Source organism: Fusarium odoratissimum (genome assembly GCF_000260195.1).
Source record: "Fusarium odoratissimum NRRL 54006 unplaced genomic scaffold supercont1.21, whole genome shotgun sequence".
Classification (NCBI taxonomy): domain Eukaryota; kingdom Fungi; phylum Ascomycota; class Sordariomycetes; order Hypocreales; family Nectriaceae; genus Fusarium; species Fusarium odoratissimum.
Window position 1 is genome coordinate 412,680 of NW_022158706.1, and position 18,129 is coordinate 430,808.

At 49.2% G+C, this 18,129-nt stretch overlaps 8 protein-coding genes across 8 annotated transcripts; 5 read left to right on the forward strand and 3 right to left on the reverse strand.

Annotated features, from left to right (window-relative positions):
• Window positions 1–1,463: 1,463 nt before the first annotated feature.
• FOIG_11323 (uncharacterized protein) lies at window positions 1,464–4,503 on the forward strand. The gene is made up of 5 exons (XM_031211879.1): window positions 1,464–1,731; window positions 1,780–1,806; window positions 1,856–1,956; window positions 2,008–3,220; window positions 3,283–4,503. The coding sequence occupies exons 1-5, from the start codon at window positions 1,629–1,631 to the stop codon at window positions 3,432–3,434; spliced, it is 1,596 nt and encodes a 531-aa protein (XP_031058453.1). The 5' UTR covers window positions 1,464–1,628; the 3' UTR covers window positions 3,435–4,503.
• A 961-nt stretch (window positions 4,504–5,464) lies between these two features.
• Window positions 5,465–7,785, forward strand: FOIG_11324 (uncharacterized protein). Its single transcript, XM_031211880.1, has 5 exons — window positions 5,465–5,810; window positions 5,866–6,161; window positions 6,212–6,666; window positions 6,717–7,140; window positions 7,197–7,785. Exons 1-5 carry the CDS (start codon window positions 5,630–5,632, stop codon window positions 7,584–7,586), a joined length of 1,746 nt encoding a protein of 581 aa, XP_031058454.1. The 5' UTR covers window positions 5,465–5,629; the 3' UTR covers window positions 7,587–7,785.
• Window positions 7,786–8,367: 582 nt separating this feature from the next.
• FOIG_11325 (uncharacterized protein) lies at window positions 8,368–9,387 on the reverse strand (the record flags this gene model as incomplete). Its single annotated transcript, XM_031211881.1, has 1 exon — window positions 8,368–9,387. Exon 1 carries the CDS (start codon window positions 9,025–9,027, stop codon window positions 8,368–8,370), a length of 660 nt encoding a protein of 219 aa, XP_031058455.1. The 5' UTR covers window positions 9,028–9,387.
• Window positions 9,388–9,568: 181 nt separating this feature from the next.
• Window positions 9,569–10,605, forward strand: FOIG_11326 (uncharacterized protein). Its single transcript, XM_031211882.1, has one exon. It carries the CDS (start codon window positions 9,742–9,744, stop codon window positions 10,453–10,455), a length of 714 nt encoding a protein of 237 aa, XP_031058456.1. The 5' UTR covers window positions 9,569–9,741; the 3' UTR covers window positions 10,456–10,605.
• Window positions 10,606–11,232: 627 nt separating this feature from the next.
• Window positions 11,233–11,934, forward strand: FOIG_11327 (uncharacterized protein). Its single transcript, XM_031211883.1, has 2 exons — window positions 11,233–11,701; window positions 11,754–11,934. Exon 1 carries the CDS (start codon window positions 11,345–11,347, stop codon window positions 11,696–11,698), a length of 354 nt encoding a protein of 117 aa, XP_031058457.1. The 5' UTR covers window positions 11,233–11,344; the 3' UTR covers window positions 11,699–11,701; window positions 11,754–11,934.
• FOIG_11328 (uncharacterized protein) lies at window positions 11,795–12,408 on the reverse strand (the record flags this gene model as incomplete). The annotated part of the gene is made up of 2 exons (XM_031211884.1): window positions 11,795–12,303; window positions 12,336–12,408. 2 exons carry the CDS (start codon window positions 12,406–12,408, stop codon window positions 11,972–11,974), a joined length of 405 nt encoding a protein of 134 aa, XP_031058458.1. The 3' UTR covers window positions 11,795–11,971.
• A 945-nt stretch (window positions 12,409–13,353) lies between these two features.
• FOIG_11329 (uncharacterized protein) lies at window positions 13,354–15,121 on the forward strand (the record flags this gene model as incomplete). Its single annotated transcript, XM_031211885.1, has 5 exons — window positions 13,354–13,783; window positions 14,064–14,335; window positions 14,391–14,525; window positions 14,568–14,686; window positions 14,767–15,121. 5 exons carry the CDS (start codon window positions 13,354–13,356, stop codon window positions 15,119–15,121), a joined length of 1,311 nt encoding a protein of 436 aa, XP_031058459.1.
• A 1,049-nt stretch (window positions 15,122–16,170) lies between these two features.
• Window positions 16,171–17,769, reverse strand: FOIG_11330 (uncharacterized protein; the record flags this gene model as incomplete). Its single annotated transcript, XM_031211886.1, has 4 exons — window positions 16,171–16,298; window positions 16,345–17,178; window positions 17,268–17,585; window positions 17,661–17,769. The coding sequence occupies 4 exons, from the start codon at window positions 17,767–17,769 to the stop codon at window positions 16,171–16,173; spliced, it is 1,389 nt and encodes a 462-aa protein (XP_031058460.1).
• Window positions 17,770–18,129: the final 360 nt, after the last annotated feature.

Here is an 18,129-nt window from a genome sequence, read left to right on the forward strand (position 1 = left end):
AGTGAACAAACTCGCTGTCGAAACCTTGTTACCAAAACTCTACCAGTCGATGGCAGAGCTCCTCGCCGGAACCAGCTTTGCCTGGAGAGTGAAGGATTGCCTATCTACAGAATAGGACACAGATAGAATCCCAGGTAGTAGGATGCCAAGAAGTCAAGACAAGAAGATGTTTCTATCAGAGGTCCGCAGTCAAAGGCGGTTCATATTAGTGCGGCTACCTACATCCTACAACTAATGCATCCATGCTGCACACTCAACCAAATTGATGATGAATGACTCACGACGGATACTGATTTCCGCAACTCACAACTCTTTACGCCCGTAACGTGAAGCTATCAGACACTAACAACGTCGGTTCGACGATATCCCCGTGGGGTAATTCCTTTAAACGCCGATCCTCCGAAGTTATCTCCACAGACTCAACCAGATTGTTGACCTTCTCCGGAGCCTTTACTGGCGCCAAGTGATTTAAGCTTATTCTGGATATGGGGCCATGAGTGTGGGGATGTAACAACAGCGTGATGATCCTGAGCTCGGTTACAGATCTATGTTGCAATCATGCTGGGTTCAGACGACAGCACCCGAGTTGTCCCGAATAATGACTTCTCACGCGAGCAAAAAGAGCGTGGCTGTGTAGCGAATAGATAATCTCAGTGCGTAAAACTAGCCAGTCGTACAACACGATGGCCAGGCTGCAGTTTGGGGATAACAAGACCCTTCCACGATAAGCAACAGCCAAGATCGGCAGTCATTGCAACGCCGAGGCAATTAGGTAACTTAGTTCACATAACAACTCGTATACAAAGGCCTTTACTGGCGCCAAGTGAACGCTTGTAAAAGTCCCTGTAAGGAAATAAAGCACAGGGTAGTATTCGCCATAGGCAATCGACTGATTCAAGCGGGGAAGAAGGCGTCTCGGAGCATAGTTCTGTTCGCCGACGGCCAATGGTGTTGGAGCGGAGCCTGCAACGCTTAATTTTATGCTTGAAGCTTGTATCGGGAGCTAAACTCTGAATGGCGGGCCGGTTGGTAGATCTCCAAGAGTCGGCAATTAGACCCTTATGTTTGAGGGACTTGGCGGGGGAAGGACTTCAAGAAAGGATATTGAATAGAGTGATATGATGACTGTTGAACAGCGAAAGGGTCGATATTCGACCTCTGTGAAAAGCCTGCTTTTGAGCGTATCGATGGGGACTGTTCCACGTACGTCATCAACAATGGTGAGATGATATCAACGCCTGCAACCTATATGAACAAAGTATGCACGGAAATGCAATCTCCAGCCCTCCTCACCACGGAAAAGTGCACCCTCAAACTTCCCCTCATCCAATCTTGGCAACTCCACACTCACACTCATGATCCCAGGGTTACCTTGATTTTCCTACCCCACGGGGAAACCAGTGGAGCAAAATAGACCCCGAGCTTTTCCAACGGCCAGCCATTCGCGTAGGAGGATGAATTTCATCGTCATTGTGAAGATAAAAAGGCCGCAGTGCCCCCGTGTTCAGAAGAGGGGACAGAGACTTTTGCAGTTATCTACTCGCTTGCTAGCTTTTGTCTTTGAGAGAAATCTTGACATCTTGATATCTTGATATTTACTATAACAACCTCTTTTATTTCGATAATCTATGGGCTGGAATACTCATGCGTCGGGCACCAATGATCCGCCTGAGGTGCGGAACTGGCGAATCCACCTGATTGCCACGGTGGCTAGCATGTCCGCCCTCGCCAGTGAGTTCTGAAGCTGTGAAGATGAAGGTGATATACTGATCTGAACAGTCGGATATGATACTTCTGTTATTGGAGGTTTGTACTACTCACTGCTGCTGGTGGAAGTGTATGTTGACAGGGATAGGTACCATGGCATTGACCTCTTTCATGAGGGACTTTGGCCTCGACCTCGTCGAAAAGACCCAGCGCGACACCATCCAGGGAAACATCGTCTCCACCTTCCAGGTACACCTCTCCTCTCCTGTCTTTCTCTGCCGGTCTCTCTAACAAGTCTAGGCTGGCTGTTTCTTCGGTGCTCTGTGCACCTTCCCCATCGCTGAGAAATGGGGTCGTAGAAAGACCATCATGGGCGCAGCCCTAGTCTTCCTCCTCGGCGGCGCCCTCATGACCGCCGCAAACGGCAACCTCAACATGATCTACGGCGGAAGAGCCGTAGCTGGTCTCGGCCTCGGAGCGTCCTCCCTCACTGTCCCCGTGTACATCAGTGAAACAGCTCCGCCGTCCATCAGAGGTCGTCTTGTCGGTATTTTCGAAATCGCCTCGCAGGGCGGTGGTATGCTTGGCTTCTGGATCAACTACGCTACTGACCGCACCATCGACGTTAACACCAAGACCCAGTGGATTGTTCCGCTGGCGGTGCAGCTTCTCCCGGGTTTGGGCCTTGCGCTCGGTATGCTCTGGTGTCCTGAGTCGCCGCGCTGGCTGGCGCGTGGTGATCACTTTGAGGCAGCGGAGAAGATTCTCGCTCAGATTAGAGGTCTTCCAGCAGAGCATGAGTATGTCCGTCGAGAGATGGGCGATATTCGTGCGCAGGTTGAGGAGCGCAGTACGAATAAGATGAGCAAGAAGCAGCAGTTCAAGAAGCTTTTCCAGAAGGGCGTGCGTAACCGCATGGGTATCGGAATGGCTCTCATGTTTCTGCAGAGTTTCACTGGTGTCAACATCATTACCTACTACGCGCCCCGTATCTTTGAGAGTCTTGGAATTCCTGGTACTTCACTGAAGCTCTTCTCCACTGGCTTTTATGGTATCTCCAAGACGCTCGGCATGGTCCTCTTCACCTTCTGGGTCGTTGAGAAGGTCGGTCGTCGCAAGGGTCTCATTTGGGGTGCTGCGCTCGGCTGTATTCCCATGTGGTATATCGGCGGGTACGTGATGGAAGCCGATCCCGCTGCAGCAGCTGCAGCTGGTGTTGTGAACCGCGATGGCTGGGGATACCTGGCCATCGTGTGCGTCTACATCAACGCCATCATCATCTGTGCGACATGGCAGGGTATCACGTGGACTTACGCGTCCGAGATCTTCCCCCTCGACATTCGCATGCTCTGCGTAGCCATCACCACAGCCGACACATGGCTCGGATCATTCATCATCGCGCGCTCAACGCCCTACATGATTTCAGACTTGGGCTACGGCGCCTACTTCTTCTTCAGCTCAATTCTCGTATGCATGGGAATCTGGGCGACGTTCTTCGTCCCCGAAACAAAAGGTGTGTTACACCAAAACATCCTTCTAGACTTTTTCTATAGCTGACACGCATAACTTTCACAGGCATTACCCTCGAAGACATGGACGCGCTATTCGCCAAACCCGTGTACAAAACGGTCTGGGCACAGATGCGCGGCAAACCGGTCCTAGAAGAAAATCGCTCCGAGTCTCCATTCGAAGACGACGAGAAGGCCCATGAGCTAAGAATACCTTAGCTTCCTCGCTCTGCCGGGGTTTTCTTTTGCAGCATTAGATAAACAAATGAGAGGGCTTATCGGCTGCAACCTTGCGTCCCCCCCCGGTGAAACTGCTGCGCCGTGAATGGGTGGTATGATTCTGACTGCCGTTCCAGAAGGGGACGTTCTGTCCGAAAGGTAAAAATTCGTGCGGGTGCGATTTTTTTTAAGTGATGACAGCAGGGCCCTTCCATGTCTCCGATCCGCTACGGCGATTTCTTATTTTGACCGCGACTCTTCTCTCCTCTCTGTCCTTATTATTACCGTGTCGCTCACAACGGCGAATGCCATTCTCACTGTGCTTTTTTACCCCGCAAAGCTTCCCCAGACTCTGACGTAGATTATTCCCAAGTTTGGGATTTCCGTTTGTCATAGCGACATTTGGCCCTTTTGCTAGTGTTACAGTAAGTGGCTGTCTACGTGCGGCCGACCAGCTGTTTGCCAAGAACTGGGAGATTCACTGAGAGGCGATGTTATTGGTTTGCGGCGTTGGGGATAACCGCGGGACATTCCCCTTTGGGTTTTAATTTGGGCTTTTGTTCGATTCTTGGTTTTTTATCACTGCCAAGACTATTCGGCTGTCTTGGCGCTGAGGAGAAGGGTTGTTGTTGGACGGTAGGGTCGGCTTGTGAGAGATTGCGGTGGTAATCTTACGGGTTTGGAGTTGGCCAAGAGATAAGGGCGATTGGAGATTGAGGATGGAATGATCTTTGGTTCTGGTCTGTTGCAATTGGGAGAATGCATGCAGGCGTGGCGATGAACTGAGACTGTCTTTAGGAGTGTTTGTCCTGACTCAAGTCCCAACCAACATAATACGCTCTAATTTAAACATCAACGGCCCCAGTTGCTGCGTCAACTTTAACAATACTTAACGTAATAAATTCCACTTTCCCCGATCCCATCCCCGGATTTTCACGGCTCAATCTGAACGACCCAATCTCAATGAGGATGGAGATAATGCATCTCGGCACAATTGGCTGACCTTCCGAGGCAAAAGCCAGGTACCCAAGCCACCAACCTAAACGTTAGCTGATGATTGGGAATAACCTCCAAGTTTTTATCTCCTTCCCTTTCAAGATGATACAGATTCCCTTGGCGTCGGAGGCCCCAAGCGTTCGGGATTTTGACAGATTTCTCGGCGAAAGCTGGGCGTTGCGATTTTGTGTTTGTGGTTTTTGGAGACGAGTTTTGGGGTAACAGTCAGTAACTGTGACGCTCAACGGTCAAGAGATTGTGCAGGATTGTTAGAATGATTGCTCGCCACTCAATTCAAACGACTGAAAGCAAACAAAAGCCAGCGCGTCATACCCACACCTCGTGATAAACATTTTAAGCTTGTTGTTTAGCTCGCTCCCAACCCACCAGACTGGGCGCCACCGTCCACCTGTTGCATGAGAGTGAGAGCAGTGAGAACCCCAAATCAGACCAAGGCATGCGCCAAGCCGGACCCCAACACGCCCAACCCTCCAGTGAGAGGATCGATCGTTGCACCTTCCGTTCTCAGTATCATGTCCGTTGCATACAAGATTTTTGATCACGCGTTGGACGGTTACTGTCAACTCAATTATCATGTTCGTGAGCGGATGTCGGATAGTGCACAGAGCACTGCCAAGTGCGGGGCGGGTCATCACTGTAAATCAGCGGCTAGTCACTGACTAAATTGTCAAAGCTTCCTGGGGAAACTTGTAGCATGTGCTGAGAGAGGCGAGGCATGGTTTATTTACACGACACGGCATGGAACATGCAGTATCGGCAGAAATACAACCCAACAGCTGTAATCATATTGGAGAGCTGCACCAACAGGGCGTAACCCATGTTCAAGGGATGTTGCAGTCTCCCTCCATTTGCCTCGTCTAGAACTACTTGGCAGCTTCTCTTCTCACCCATCTCGTCTCCTTCTTTGATGCTTATCATGTCTTGTCTTGGCACGCTACACGAGTTAACCCACCACCTTCTGAATTCCAAACCCCATCTCCTGCCCTTTTCGCCATCGCCTGTGTTGGTGTAACTACTCCCCTGCAACCTGTAACACAAAAAACCGTACGTCTCCGCTCCTCGGAGATAAAAACCACTCCCATTCCCTCCCACTTCTCTCCAAGCTCGTCAGGCCTCATTCCCTCTCCCTCACCCACTTTACAACTCCTTCACAACAGCTTCGTTTAATTCCTTCAACAATGACCTCTAAGGAGGAGAAGATCGACGTGGGCAGCGCTACGCCGCCGTCGCCTGTTCATGACCATGCGCAGGCGCATACCAAGGATACCTTCACTGGTGATGTCGAGGGCGTTCGCGATGATTTCCGTGAGGACGATTTCATGACCCGCAATGGTCTGAACCTCAAGTCTTTCCAGCGCCGTGAGTCGCATGCACTGTCCACCGCTGCCAATTGATCCCTAACGTCTTTTTACAGGCGACTACGGCACTGGCGTCGTCGAGCTCGATCGCTCCATGAAGAAGCGCCATCTCCACATGATCGCCATTGGAGGTTCAATCGGTGCTGGTTTCTTCGTCGGTTCCGGTGGTGCCCTCACCAAGGGCGGTCCCGGCGCCGTCTTCCTCTGCTTCTCTATCGCTGGTATTATGATCTTCAACGTCGTCCACGCTCTCGGTGAGCTCGCTGTCATGTATCCCGTCTCTGGTGGTTTCTATACCTACTCTACTCGCTTCATCGATCCATCCTGGGGCTTCGCCATGGGCTGGAACTACGTAAGTGTCGCTGATCCCGTCTCGCGCAATTGAGACGCTGACATCTCCAGGTCTTTCAATGGGTCATCGTCTTGCCGCTAGAATTAACAGTCGTCTCTTTCACGGTACAATATTGGAACAAAGACATCAACGAAGCTGTCTGGATCACAGTCTTCTGGATATTCATCATTGTCATCAACATCTTTGGTACCCTGGGCTATGCCGAAGAAGAGTTCTGGAGTTCCGTCTTCAAGCTCGCTGCCATTGTCATCTTCATGATTGTCGCCATCATTCTTATCTGTGGTGGCGGTCCCTCCTCTGGCGACTTCGACACATATCAGGGTGCCAAGCTCTGGTATGATCCCGGCGCGTTCCAGAACGGCTCCCGAGGCTTCTGTGGTGTCTTTGTCACAGCCGCCTTCTCTTTTGCCGGTACTGAGTTGGTCGGCCTCGCTGCTGCTGAGTCTCGCAACCCCGCCAAGGCCCTTCCCGGTGCCATAAAGCAGGTCTTCTGGCGTATCACCCTGTAATTCCACCAATCCCCCAACCCTCTCACAACTTATTAACACGTGATAGCTTCTACATCATCGGTCTCACTCTCGTCGGTATGCTCGTCAGCTCCACAGATGAGCGTCTCCTCAACAGCGCCAACCCTTACAAGGACGGTACCTCTCCTTTTGTGCTCGCCGCCAAGGACGCTGGTCTCAAGGGCTACGACAGCTTCATGAACCTGGTCATCTGCATTTCGGTTGTCTCCATCGGTGTCTCTGCAGTCTATGGTGGCTCCCGTACGCTGACTGCTCTCGCCGAGCAAGATTACGCGCCCAAGATCTTCACATACATCGATCGCTCAGGACGACCTCTCGTCTCTGTAGGCTTCAACCTCATCTGGGGTGCCCTCGCCTACGTTGTCCTCGCCTCATCTGGTGGTCTTGTTTTTGACTGGCTCCTTGCTGTCTCCGCCCTCGCCGCTCTCTTCACCTGGGGCTCTATCTGCTACGTAAGTTTGAACTTCGAGTCTTCTTATTGATTCGTTTCATTGACCAAATCCCGTAGGCTCACATCCGTTTCCGCGCTGCTTGGAAGAAACAAGGCCGAAGCCTCGACCAGATTCCCTTCAAGGCTGCTGGTGGCGTTTGGGGCTCTTGGTTGGGTCTTGCTCTCTGCTTCGCCATTCTGGGCTGCCAGCTCTTCGTCGCCATCTGCCCGCCAAACAAGCCAGGCTACGGCAATGCCGAGGACTTCTTCATGGCCTGCCTCGCCATTCCCGTCGTCCTCGTCTTCTGGATCATTGGTTACTTCTGGAAGCGTCCTCAGTGGCTCACAGTTGATAAGATCGACCTTGACACCGGTCTCCGTGAGCATGACTGGGACCAAATCAATGCTTACCGTGCTACTGTTGCTGGATGGCCCGCCTGGCGCCGATTCTTCCACAAGTTCATGTAAGGGCATAAAGTCTCGTATACATGAATATTGGGAACAGAATGGTCAACTTGTGTAGTTAGTCCCTCTTATTGAGGATTCTTAGTTTATACCCCGTCAATCTACTGGTTGCTAGCTTTTATAATAAGAATCTTGGGAAGTTTGTTTATTGTGAAAGTATTTAAATCATTAATGGTAAGCCACTTACTAAAGATATAACAAGGACTAGACGAAATCATTTAAAGGCGGCACCTGCAAGCTGGGGTCGTCGTTCTGAAAGCTAGTCAGGGGATCACTAGTCTTCCCCATAGTTTTGTCAGGTCAACCTACGAGAATCCTTGCACCTGAACTTCTGGCATTGATGATTACTTTAAACCATTACTAAATTTTAACCCAGAATCTGGGCCCTTTCCTGTTAAACCATCCTGTCTAATAGATCTCTTTGCGTAAATACGTTGAAATTTCGTTCTCCCTTTACAGGACAGCCGGCTTCGTATACATTTTATAGATAACATGGGTTCTGTGAGTCACTCAGCACGTAATATCATCTCTAGGGTTGACAGTGCCAACCGCAGTTCATTTTGGTGGTGGTAATTGTCAGCAGGGCGATTTTGCAGTGTTCTGCTGAATGGCTCTGGGTGCTTCTCTCGTGAGCCTTATTTTCAACCTACATGTGCAATCCTGGACAGCATCCATTGTAAGCATAAGTTGAAAGTAATGAATATCATAGTTAGAGTCTTATCTAAGAGCCATGCCGTAAGTATCCGTAATGCTATAAAATGGCTTGCCCAGTTGACATATCAACTCACAAGGCGCGAAACTGCGCACCAAGTAAATAAAAAACCACAACATACATCAAGCCAGAAAACCCAACAATAACCCAACCAAACGATCCAACGTATGCCACGAGACTGAGCGCCATAAACAAGAACCCCGTGACAATGAGCAGATGCAATGCAGCAGATACAACAAGCCCAGCAGGCGTCCACTTCTTTATCGTCTCCTCATCAATCTCGCCCGTTGCCTTTTGTCGCATCAGCGCAAGAAAACTTCCGCTATAACCGGCCAAAGCAATGGACACGGCGAACGCGAGCCATGATACTGCGAGAAACAGCCGGACTGTTTTGAGAGTAAAGGTTGGCGGTTCTGGGTCCCAAATGTCTGCGGGGTCGGTCATTTCTCCTACGATGACGGCGAAGGTTGAGGCGCCGAAGACAGAGATGGCGATCATTGTGACGACGAAGAAACGGAAGACTTCGAGGTCGTCGCTGTTATTTTTGCTTGATGAGTGGACGGAGTCTTGTCTTGAAGCTTGCGGCCCGCCTTCGAGTCGTTGAATGACATGATATAATATCTCCCGGGAGAGTTCTTCCGTGTCTTTTCGATATTCCTCAGCGTTCGTGATACTATGGGGAGGGGCAGCGCTTTTGATAGCGGGTTTGTCGGTTCGAACTTTTGCGGACATTGCGTATAGTGATGTTATATGAATAATACTTAAGTTTAAGTAGTTGTCTCTTGCAAAGCAGTGATAGTCTAAAGATATATATGCAAATCCTCTGCTATACTTTTAGCTACAAATGTTCTGCTCAATGAGTTGCATTACACGCCCTACTCAGCCCTGAGATTCTGCTGACGAATACTAATCCGTAGGCGCGTAAGGCTTCGCCCTATCCTTGACATCGAGAAACCTGTTTAGCCCCTGTCTCTGACCACCCATAATTTGGCCCCCAATGGAGGTGAAATTATCAGCTGTGCTAGTAGGCGCTGTTCTGGAAGGGTGGGTTAGCTGAAACAATTGAACCGAGTGCGAGCGCTAAGCCTACTGGATGCGGGGGGGACTTGCTGACTTGCGAGGGCTGCACACTGTCAAGTCCGACGGACATACCAGGATATGATTGGAGTTGCAGGGTAAGACATGATTGGCCGTCCGTGTGGCGGAGTGTCATAAGGCTGTGCTGATTGATAATTGATTCAACCAGTGACTCTGATCAGTTGTGAAAGTATGTCAAACATTGAAATATAAAAGTAAGTAACTTCCCAGTTACTCCAAATCTCAATATTAAATAAGCTGATACAGCATATCCCTGATCCATCACTTTGGGCCAAAACTCTTATCCTTCACATCTCAACTCTGTACATCAATCATCTCATACAGATTATCATTCCAGTCCCCATCAAAATGTCAAACAGCAGATTGAGAGGACCGCCGCTACCCAGTCTGGTACAAGGCTCATCGCTGCAAGCTCAATTACAGAGCGAAGGCGCCCAGATCTGGCGAAACAACAACCGCCCTCTTATTGAACACATCATCAACCATGCAACTCCCGGTTACGTTACAAAAGTCGTCTGGCTCCAAGAGAAAAGCATCATCGAGCATGAATACTTATTGATGTGCGTCAAGACCAACGATGGAAAACTGTCCTGGATGCGGATTGAACGCATGGGTGAACTACCCGTAGGCTCGGCAGCCAGTAACACTCTGACAGACCAGGCACAATTGGTCGTAACTCTTGCACCATCCCGAGAAAACCTCATCTGTGATGATAGGGTTCTCGTGGAGGCTGACCTGGACACAAATGCGGCACGGTTGAGCAACGTCGCCAAGCTCATACTGATAGTGCACAACGAAGAGCCGCAGTATCATATCCAATGGCATAACTGTTGGTGGCTTGCGCGGGTCGTTATGCAAGTGCTTTCAGAGACATATATGCACGGTAATAAGAAGCAGAGGAAGAAGGTCGTTAGTCGGTGCGATTCTTCTCACAATAAACATGTCCGGGGTATGAGTGCTGGAGGACCATTTGCGGGGATTGGGCAGTTGGCGACCATTAGACATTTTAACAACCGCAAGAAAAGGATTACGGCCAACTTTACTCAGTCTTTATATAGTTAGCATCGGTGCTGTTTAGGTAGTGTTTGGGTATATTTAGAGGAATATTCTTTTGCTATTTTATAGATTTTACTACATAGCGCAAGATTGTATTTTATCATATCCAAAGTCACCATTGATATCTTCCCTAACACCACTTAATGAGAACAACACGACCGGAGATCACGGGCATGAAACGTTGCCTAGCTTTTACGCTTTGTAGTATAGATTACGAGGTTCTGTAGATCCTCATTCCCAGAGCACGATTTATACTTTAAACCGTCAAACTCAGGCTACAACTCAATAAATCTGCCGTAAGTAGTACAGTGACTTGAGTTACCTAATCTCAACAGACTTCGAAGACTTTGTCTTCGGATGAAGCGGAACAATTGAATCCAAGACAAGAACTAAGAGCATAAGCAAATAAAACCATAAGTACGAAACCTTAACAAGTAGTAACTGCCGCTCAGGTGACTATCGGCAGTTAAGAATTAAATTTAGAAGTCGCTCGGATACTACTCCAGAGGCTAGGAAGTTAAGTAATTGCTTTTTAATGCCCAAGATATAGACGGTGAAAATAAGTTTCAGCCACAGGTTTTATTTCTAATGTGGTACTGGACTTCATGAATGGTCCAAGCATCTTACCGACTTTACTCTCGAGCCTTTGCAAGGGTTTGCAGTTATGCGGAGGGTACAAGCTTTCAGCTACAGGTCATAGCTGTAAATAACACATCAAGCAACTCAATTCTGCGTTCTATCTCCTGTCTTGATATCTCATTATATATAAATATCAGTCTATTCCTCGTCTAGAAAATAGATATCACTCACACACATTCTCTTCAGTCTTCTGCAACATCTTCAATCAACTTACTCAAAGTTACTCCTCCAAACAACTCTCAACCAATTGTTCATCATGCGTTTCACCGGCATCACCGCAGTCTTTCTCGCAGCTCTCGTGACCGACCACGTTCACGCCACCGAGCGCTGCACCAACCAGCTCACCAACGACTGGTCCCGTCGCTACGAGGCTTGGTCCAACAGCTGGGTCCCCAATGCCGATGCCGTCTGCGGCAATCTCTGGTCTAACCTCGGTCAATACCCTGAGTGCGCTGGTGTGAGCGACCAGTACTGTGGCTACGACAACAGCGGTTCTTCCCTCGTTTGGGCGTTTACTACTGGAAGCGGTTGTGAGGCGCGATCGGTCATGGATTCTTGGTATTGGGCTACTAAGAATCAGTGGGGCAACATTGATTGCAGGCAAGGATAGGCGGTAAGTCTCTCCGTTATAATGAAGATTTTTCTATTCTGACTTGGGGGTTTAGGACATGGGATGTCACGGTGGCGGGGAAGGAAGAGGGTTCTGTTCGGATTGATAGGCACCTAAAGATTGTATACGTGCGGCTGAAGAATGCCATTGGCTGTATAGGGTTACTATAATTCACACACTTAATCAAGATTTTGTACGAGCTTGAAACTGTTGTCATATATACTGGGCTGATCGAGAAGTGGATTCTTTCCCCTACCAGGGATAGACATTTTCTCATCTTCGAACCGGCCGTCTTGGTAATAGCACACCATCATGTTCCAAACATTTTAAATGATTCCGATATTGACGAAGCAGCGATTTCGTTTTGTTCTTCGCCGTATATGCAAGCTCTTCTTCAGTTTGATCAAAGTCTGCGGATTCCAAGTCGACGATCATGATTTTATCCTTTCCCTCATCAGCCACAAGATGGAAGTTGTCGAGTTTCGTATCGACGTGGCAAACGCCATATTCATTGAGTGAAATCAAGGCTTGATGTAACAGGGGCTCGATATCTTGCTCATCCAGGACGGCGCCATCAGGCGTTGAGAGGCTAGACCCTCCGATGTCTGAGAGTATCAGGGCGCGGGTCTTTGCATACTGAATCGTGCCGTAGAGCTTGGGTATGGTGAGGCCTTGAATAGGTCGTAGTCTGCTGTACGCGACGACTTCATGATCAAATTCCTCTTTCCAGTCCTCTTTTGACGTTTAAAACGATCTTGTCGGGTAAGAGCCACTCAGGAAATTTGTTTTGCAGCCCTGGACCAGTGGCTTTCGACATAACCCTGATTAAGATTTGGATTATTCTCCCAGTGAGTGTCTTATGAATTCCCAGTCGCAGAACGTTTGAATGAGCATGATCTGATGTAGCTCCGGTGGCTTGAATCTCTCGAGTGCCAAATCGGAAGTGCTGGTGTCCAAGCTGTTTAGCCTTTCAAGAAGACATTGGGTAGGCGGTGTAGCTTACCACGACTGTTTGAAGTGAAGATTGTCCGCCCATGCGATCCGCCGACTTGGTTATTAGGCTGAGATCGGAGTGTTGCTTTTTGAGATTAGATTTAGATGAAAAGAAAAAGATACATATTTTGATAACTTCTGCGTGTAGGTAATTATTTTATCGCGATGCGTCAAGCAAGAGTAGGCGAAGAGGCAAGGTATCTTTATGTTATTTATTATAGTTGAAACCCGGCTCATAATGAGTTTCTGGCCATAATGATAATGGACAGGTACTTTCCCTCAGGAAACTCAACACACCATGAAACAGATGCAGAGGCAGTCAGGCTCTCCTAGTCAACGTCACGACGCCCCAGGCGGGTGTTGCCCCGGCCATCCACTGCGCCAAACCTGGGGCCGGCCGGAGCCGGACAGGACCGAATTGGACCGGGCAGCCTAGTGGCCGGCATGGCACAAACAGACCTTGGCGCAAAACTTAGTTCTTCTGGAATCTGGTCACTGCTTCTTCTTCAAGCTGCTGCCAGACACGTATAAGTACCGTTTCTTCCTTGTTGTCATCTGTACTTGATCTGCACCCCGGACCCCGCCCTTACCCCAGAATCTGCACTCGCCATTTCCCCAGGATCTCCATCAACCCACATCCAACTCCGGATCCGTCCAACACCATGGCTGACAACATAGAGGCAAAACTACCCACCACAGAAAGCGGTAACTCGCACCACTCGGAGCATGTTGATGTCGCCTTCCCTACCATGGGTGCATTGGCCGATCCTGAGCACCGAGCCAGGGTGGAAAGGTCGATGAAACGCAAACTTGATCGACGATGTTCCTTCTTTGTCCTCATCTACATTATGAATTATCTCGACCGCAATAATATTGCTGCTGCGCGACTTAGGGGCCTCCAGGACGACCTCCGTCTTAGTAACTCGCAGTATGCAACATGCCTTAGCATTCTCTATGTCGGCTATATCCTTATGCAAGTTCCATCTAATATGCTTATTAACCGAATTCAACGCCCTTCTGTCTATATTGCATGCGCTATGGTCCTTTGGGGCCTCCTGTCTGTTCTCTCTGGAGCCACCAAGGACTTTAGTGGTATGCTAGCTACTCGATTTTTCCTGGGTTTTATCGAGGCCGCCTTTTTGCCCGGAGCCCTTTTAATCTTATCCAAGTGGTATACGCGAAGGGAGCTGGCCTTCCGTAATGCGATCTTATTCTGTGGCAATTTACTATCGAATGCCTTTTCGGCTCTGATAGGTGCCGGCGTGCTATCTAATATGCAGGGGGTCATGGGGCACTCAGCTTGGCGTTGGTTGTTCTGGAGTCAGCATTTCCCCTTTCTTCCTCTTGCAATGCCATTTTGCTAACTTCCGAGTCGATATAGTCGAAGGCGGAGTCACAATGTTTATTGCTCTGCTCGCGCCTTTCATCTTACCTGACCTTCCTCACAACACTAAGGGTTTTACTGATGAGGAGCTCCTTGTAGCACAGCTTCGCATGACCGAGGATGTTGGTGAAGTAGATGCTGATTCCGTCGAGCAAGGAATATTCAGTGGACTCTTCCTCGCCGTCAAGGATATCAAGGTCTATATACTAATGCTTGTATTCACGGCCTACACCGTGGGATTGTCTTTCAATGCCTTCTTTGTAAGATAAATCCTACTACTCCCTCCGCGTGCCGCAGCGTACTAATCTAGAGCAGCCCACTCTGACGGGCACACTTGGGTTTGGCTATGTGCCCACTTTGTTGATGAGTTCTCCGCCTTGGGCCTTTGCTTGCGTCGTCATGCTTCTGAACGCATGGCATTCCGACCGAAGACAAGAACGGGCATGTTGTGTCACAATGATCCTGGAAACCTTTCACTAATTCTTGCTGTAGTTCTGGCACATCCTTTGGCCCATGGGCATGGGAATCACTGGGTTCGTAATTAGCATGTCAACCGAGAACATTGCCGCCCGTTATGTGGCCTTGCACCTCCAGGCAGGATCCTACGCAGGGTACGTATAACATGGCATTGGAGGGGGGCGCTCAACTCGGTCTATGCCTTGACTTGGCCACAGCTAACAACATGTGACAGGTTCTTCCTCATGTACTCGTGGATCTCTTCAACCTTTCCTCGCCCACCTGCGAAGCGAGCTGTGGCCTTGGCACTCATCAATGCTTTCAGCCAGCTTGGAAATGTCGCAGGCTCCTATGTTTGGAATCTGCCAGACAATGGCTACCGTGGCAGCTATGGTGTGGTCACGAGCATGTTTGGGATAACCATTGTCGGCTGCACCGTCTTTAGATTCGTTCTGGTTCGCCTTAACAATAAGATTGAGAATGGAGCAGATCCTTGGGAGACACATCAAGACCTGCGAGAGAGGACTGCTGAGATTGCAAGGGAAGAAGGATCTAAAAAGTCACCTTCCATCTTTAGGTACTTGCTATGAGACTTGCCCAATGCACTCGCAGACATTACGCCCTGCCAATGCCAGGGGCCAAACGCGCAGCTTCGGACCTCCTTGATGGCAAAGTGAAGATGGTCTTGCAGATCCGCGACCAAGAGGACAGGTTGGGAGGACAATATTTTACATTCTTGTGGCGGTCTTATTTATGTCAATTGATGTACAATTATACACTTACTGTGTTGCATTGATCCGCACTTTGGACCTGTAAGGTATTCTTTCACCCGTTGATCGAACCTTGACAGGTCTCCTCACACGCATGTGAAAGTCGTATATGACCCTTTGATAATACCTTCGTATTGCCCGCTATTGAGTCTGTCATTGGTCGAAACTGGGCATGTATGTATAAATACATATGTTTCGTCCAAGGGGTCTTGAGGCCCCAGAAGTCTCCCAAAGACGTGCTGAGCAAAGGAAGTCTACCTAAGATCCAACCATACAGTATCCCCTACCCGGGATTTCAAAAGCACAAATGACGCCTTACATTGAGTCTGTTACATGGAGCCGAGGGGCCGCTTATGACTAAGACAGTCATGGAGAAGGCCGTGGTTGCCGGTAGCCACAGTCCGAAGGAGAGCGTCGCGACTCTGTAGCTTGCGAGCCTAAATAATAGAAAGAGGTAAGACATCAATATAAGGGAAGATAAAGGAGGAAGCGGATGTTAGTACGTCTTGAGTCGTCTCGTTTAGCGGCGAGAGCAGATCCTATCAAAAAAGACGCATGTTGGGTGCGATGTGTAACTGCAGGGTTGGCTGAGTTCCGGGAAGTGTGGGTGAGCACTCAACTAGGATACATATGTAGAACAGGAGCATGCAGATAATTAAGTAGCTTCTTTACTAGTCTCAGGTTCACTTGAGGATTCTGTCTGTAAGAAATTGAGCTGGAGAGCTTGACATTCGCGTTTGAGCGCCATCAATAAATTTTCATGCGATTAAAATACCTAGCCAATACATGTGTCACAGCTCTTCACCTCCTTGTACCACTGGCCACCATGACAACACACAATACTTGGCAGGCGTATTTGATAAAGCCACCTAAGCCCCAACACTAAAAGTAACCGTTTTAATGGTTGTATACTCGTCGAGATCGTATTTGCTTCCTTCTCTGCCAAATCCACTCTGCTTAATGCCCCCAAAAGGAGTCGACGGGTCACTTATCATACCTACTCAGGTTAGTTAATGATCTAGACGAAATGAAAGGACTCCTACCTGTGTTGACCCCAACCATACCGACGGCAAGCTTTTCTGCTACTCTCCAGCACCGTTTCACATCCCTGCTAAAGAAGTAGCCCGCTAATCCAGCATCAGACCGATTGGAAATTGCAATGGCCTCCTCCTCTGTGGAGAAGTGGATAAGACCTGCCACAGGACCAATGGTTTCGTCTTGTGCAAACTTCATGCCGGCGTGGGCATCTAAGATGACAGTCGGCGCGTAAAAGTTGCTTCTAAGCTCAGGTAGAAGGTATCCACCTAAAACAACTCGACCACCTTGCTCTCGAGCATCCTTGACCTGATCATCAACCCTTGCCACAGCCTTGTCGTGGATGAGGGGACCATGGGTTGTGGCCGCATCGAACCCGTTCCCGAGGCGAAACTGCTTAACTCGATGGACAAACTTGGCTGCAAAGGTGTGATATACTTGTTTATGGATCAGGAAGACGTTTGCGCAGACGCATGTTTGGCCCGATCCACGAAACTTGCAAGAAATAGCACTATCAACTGCCCTTTCAATATCTGCATCCTCAAACACAATAAAGGGTGCCAATCCGCCAAGCTCCATAGATAGCCTTTTCAGAGCAGGCGAGGTCTGGCTCATAAGAATCTTGCCTACTCGAGTAGAACCAGCAAAAGACACTTTTTGAACGAGTGGGCTGCTAGTGAGGATGTGGCCCGTGCCGACTGTATTCTCGTCAGCCGTAACCACGTTAAAGACTCCTTTAGGAACGCCAGCGCGCAAGCTTAGCTCAGCCAAGGCCAATGCACTGAGAGGCGTTTCTGCAGGTGCTTTGAGAACGACGGCACATCCGGCTGCAATAGCCGGTCCTGTTTTTTTGTCACCATAGCGGCAGGGAAGTTCCAAGGCGTGATAAGGGCGCAAACTCCAACAGGTTGTCGGATAGTTATGGTTCGACTCGTAGGGTTGCTAGGCTGTATAAGGTCTCCATAGGACTTGACAGCCTCTCCAGCAAACCACTCTAGGAATGATGCCGCATACTCAATCTCCGCTCGCGCCTCATTGATAGGCTTGCCATTCTCCCAGGTCAGAAGTTGTGCGAGATCCGCTTTGCTCTCACGCATCACCCGGGCCCAGTTCTGTAGCATTGTTGCACGCATCCTCGTATCAGAAGACTTGAACAATTCTTGGGCTACAGAAGCTGATTGAATCGCATGTTGAACCTCTTGAGTGCTAAGCTCGGGGCATGATCCGATAACACCCCCAGTGGCGGGATCTATCGCTTGGTCAATTGCTTGGGATCAAGAAGTGAAATCAAAGCGGCATTTAGAACTGGCCTGAACCCATTCACCGTTGACAAAAGCGTGCTCTCGAACCAAGGCTGGGTCGTTAAACTGGACTTGTCTAAGCATACACTTGACCGAGGTCTTGACGCAAAACAATACCTGAGGCTGAGACATTATGGGGCAAAATATAACTGGTTTCCCAGCAAACAGCGCGGGAAGGTGATAGAAGGACAGGGTACGACAAGCTGATGCTTGCTCGGCCACAAAGCGAATATAATTGCCCTTTCGGTAGACGGCATTGGCTCCGGCCCCGGTTCATACCGGAGCCGGTTGCGGCCGAAAATCCCGAACCCGGCATCAACCAAACCCGACGATGGAGGAACTGATCCCCTACCCCGGTCGTATTTAGAACCAATACCGAGAAAGAGGTTCAAAACAAGGAGCAAGAACCCGCTTTACCATTCCCATTCAATAGAAAATAGGAGTTTAGAAAAGCTTGAGCCCATCCCCTGCTGCCAACATCTTATTTCAGCG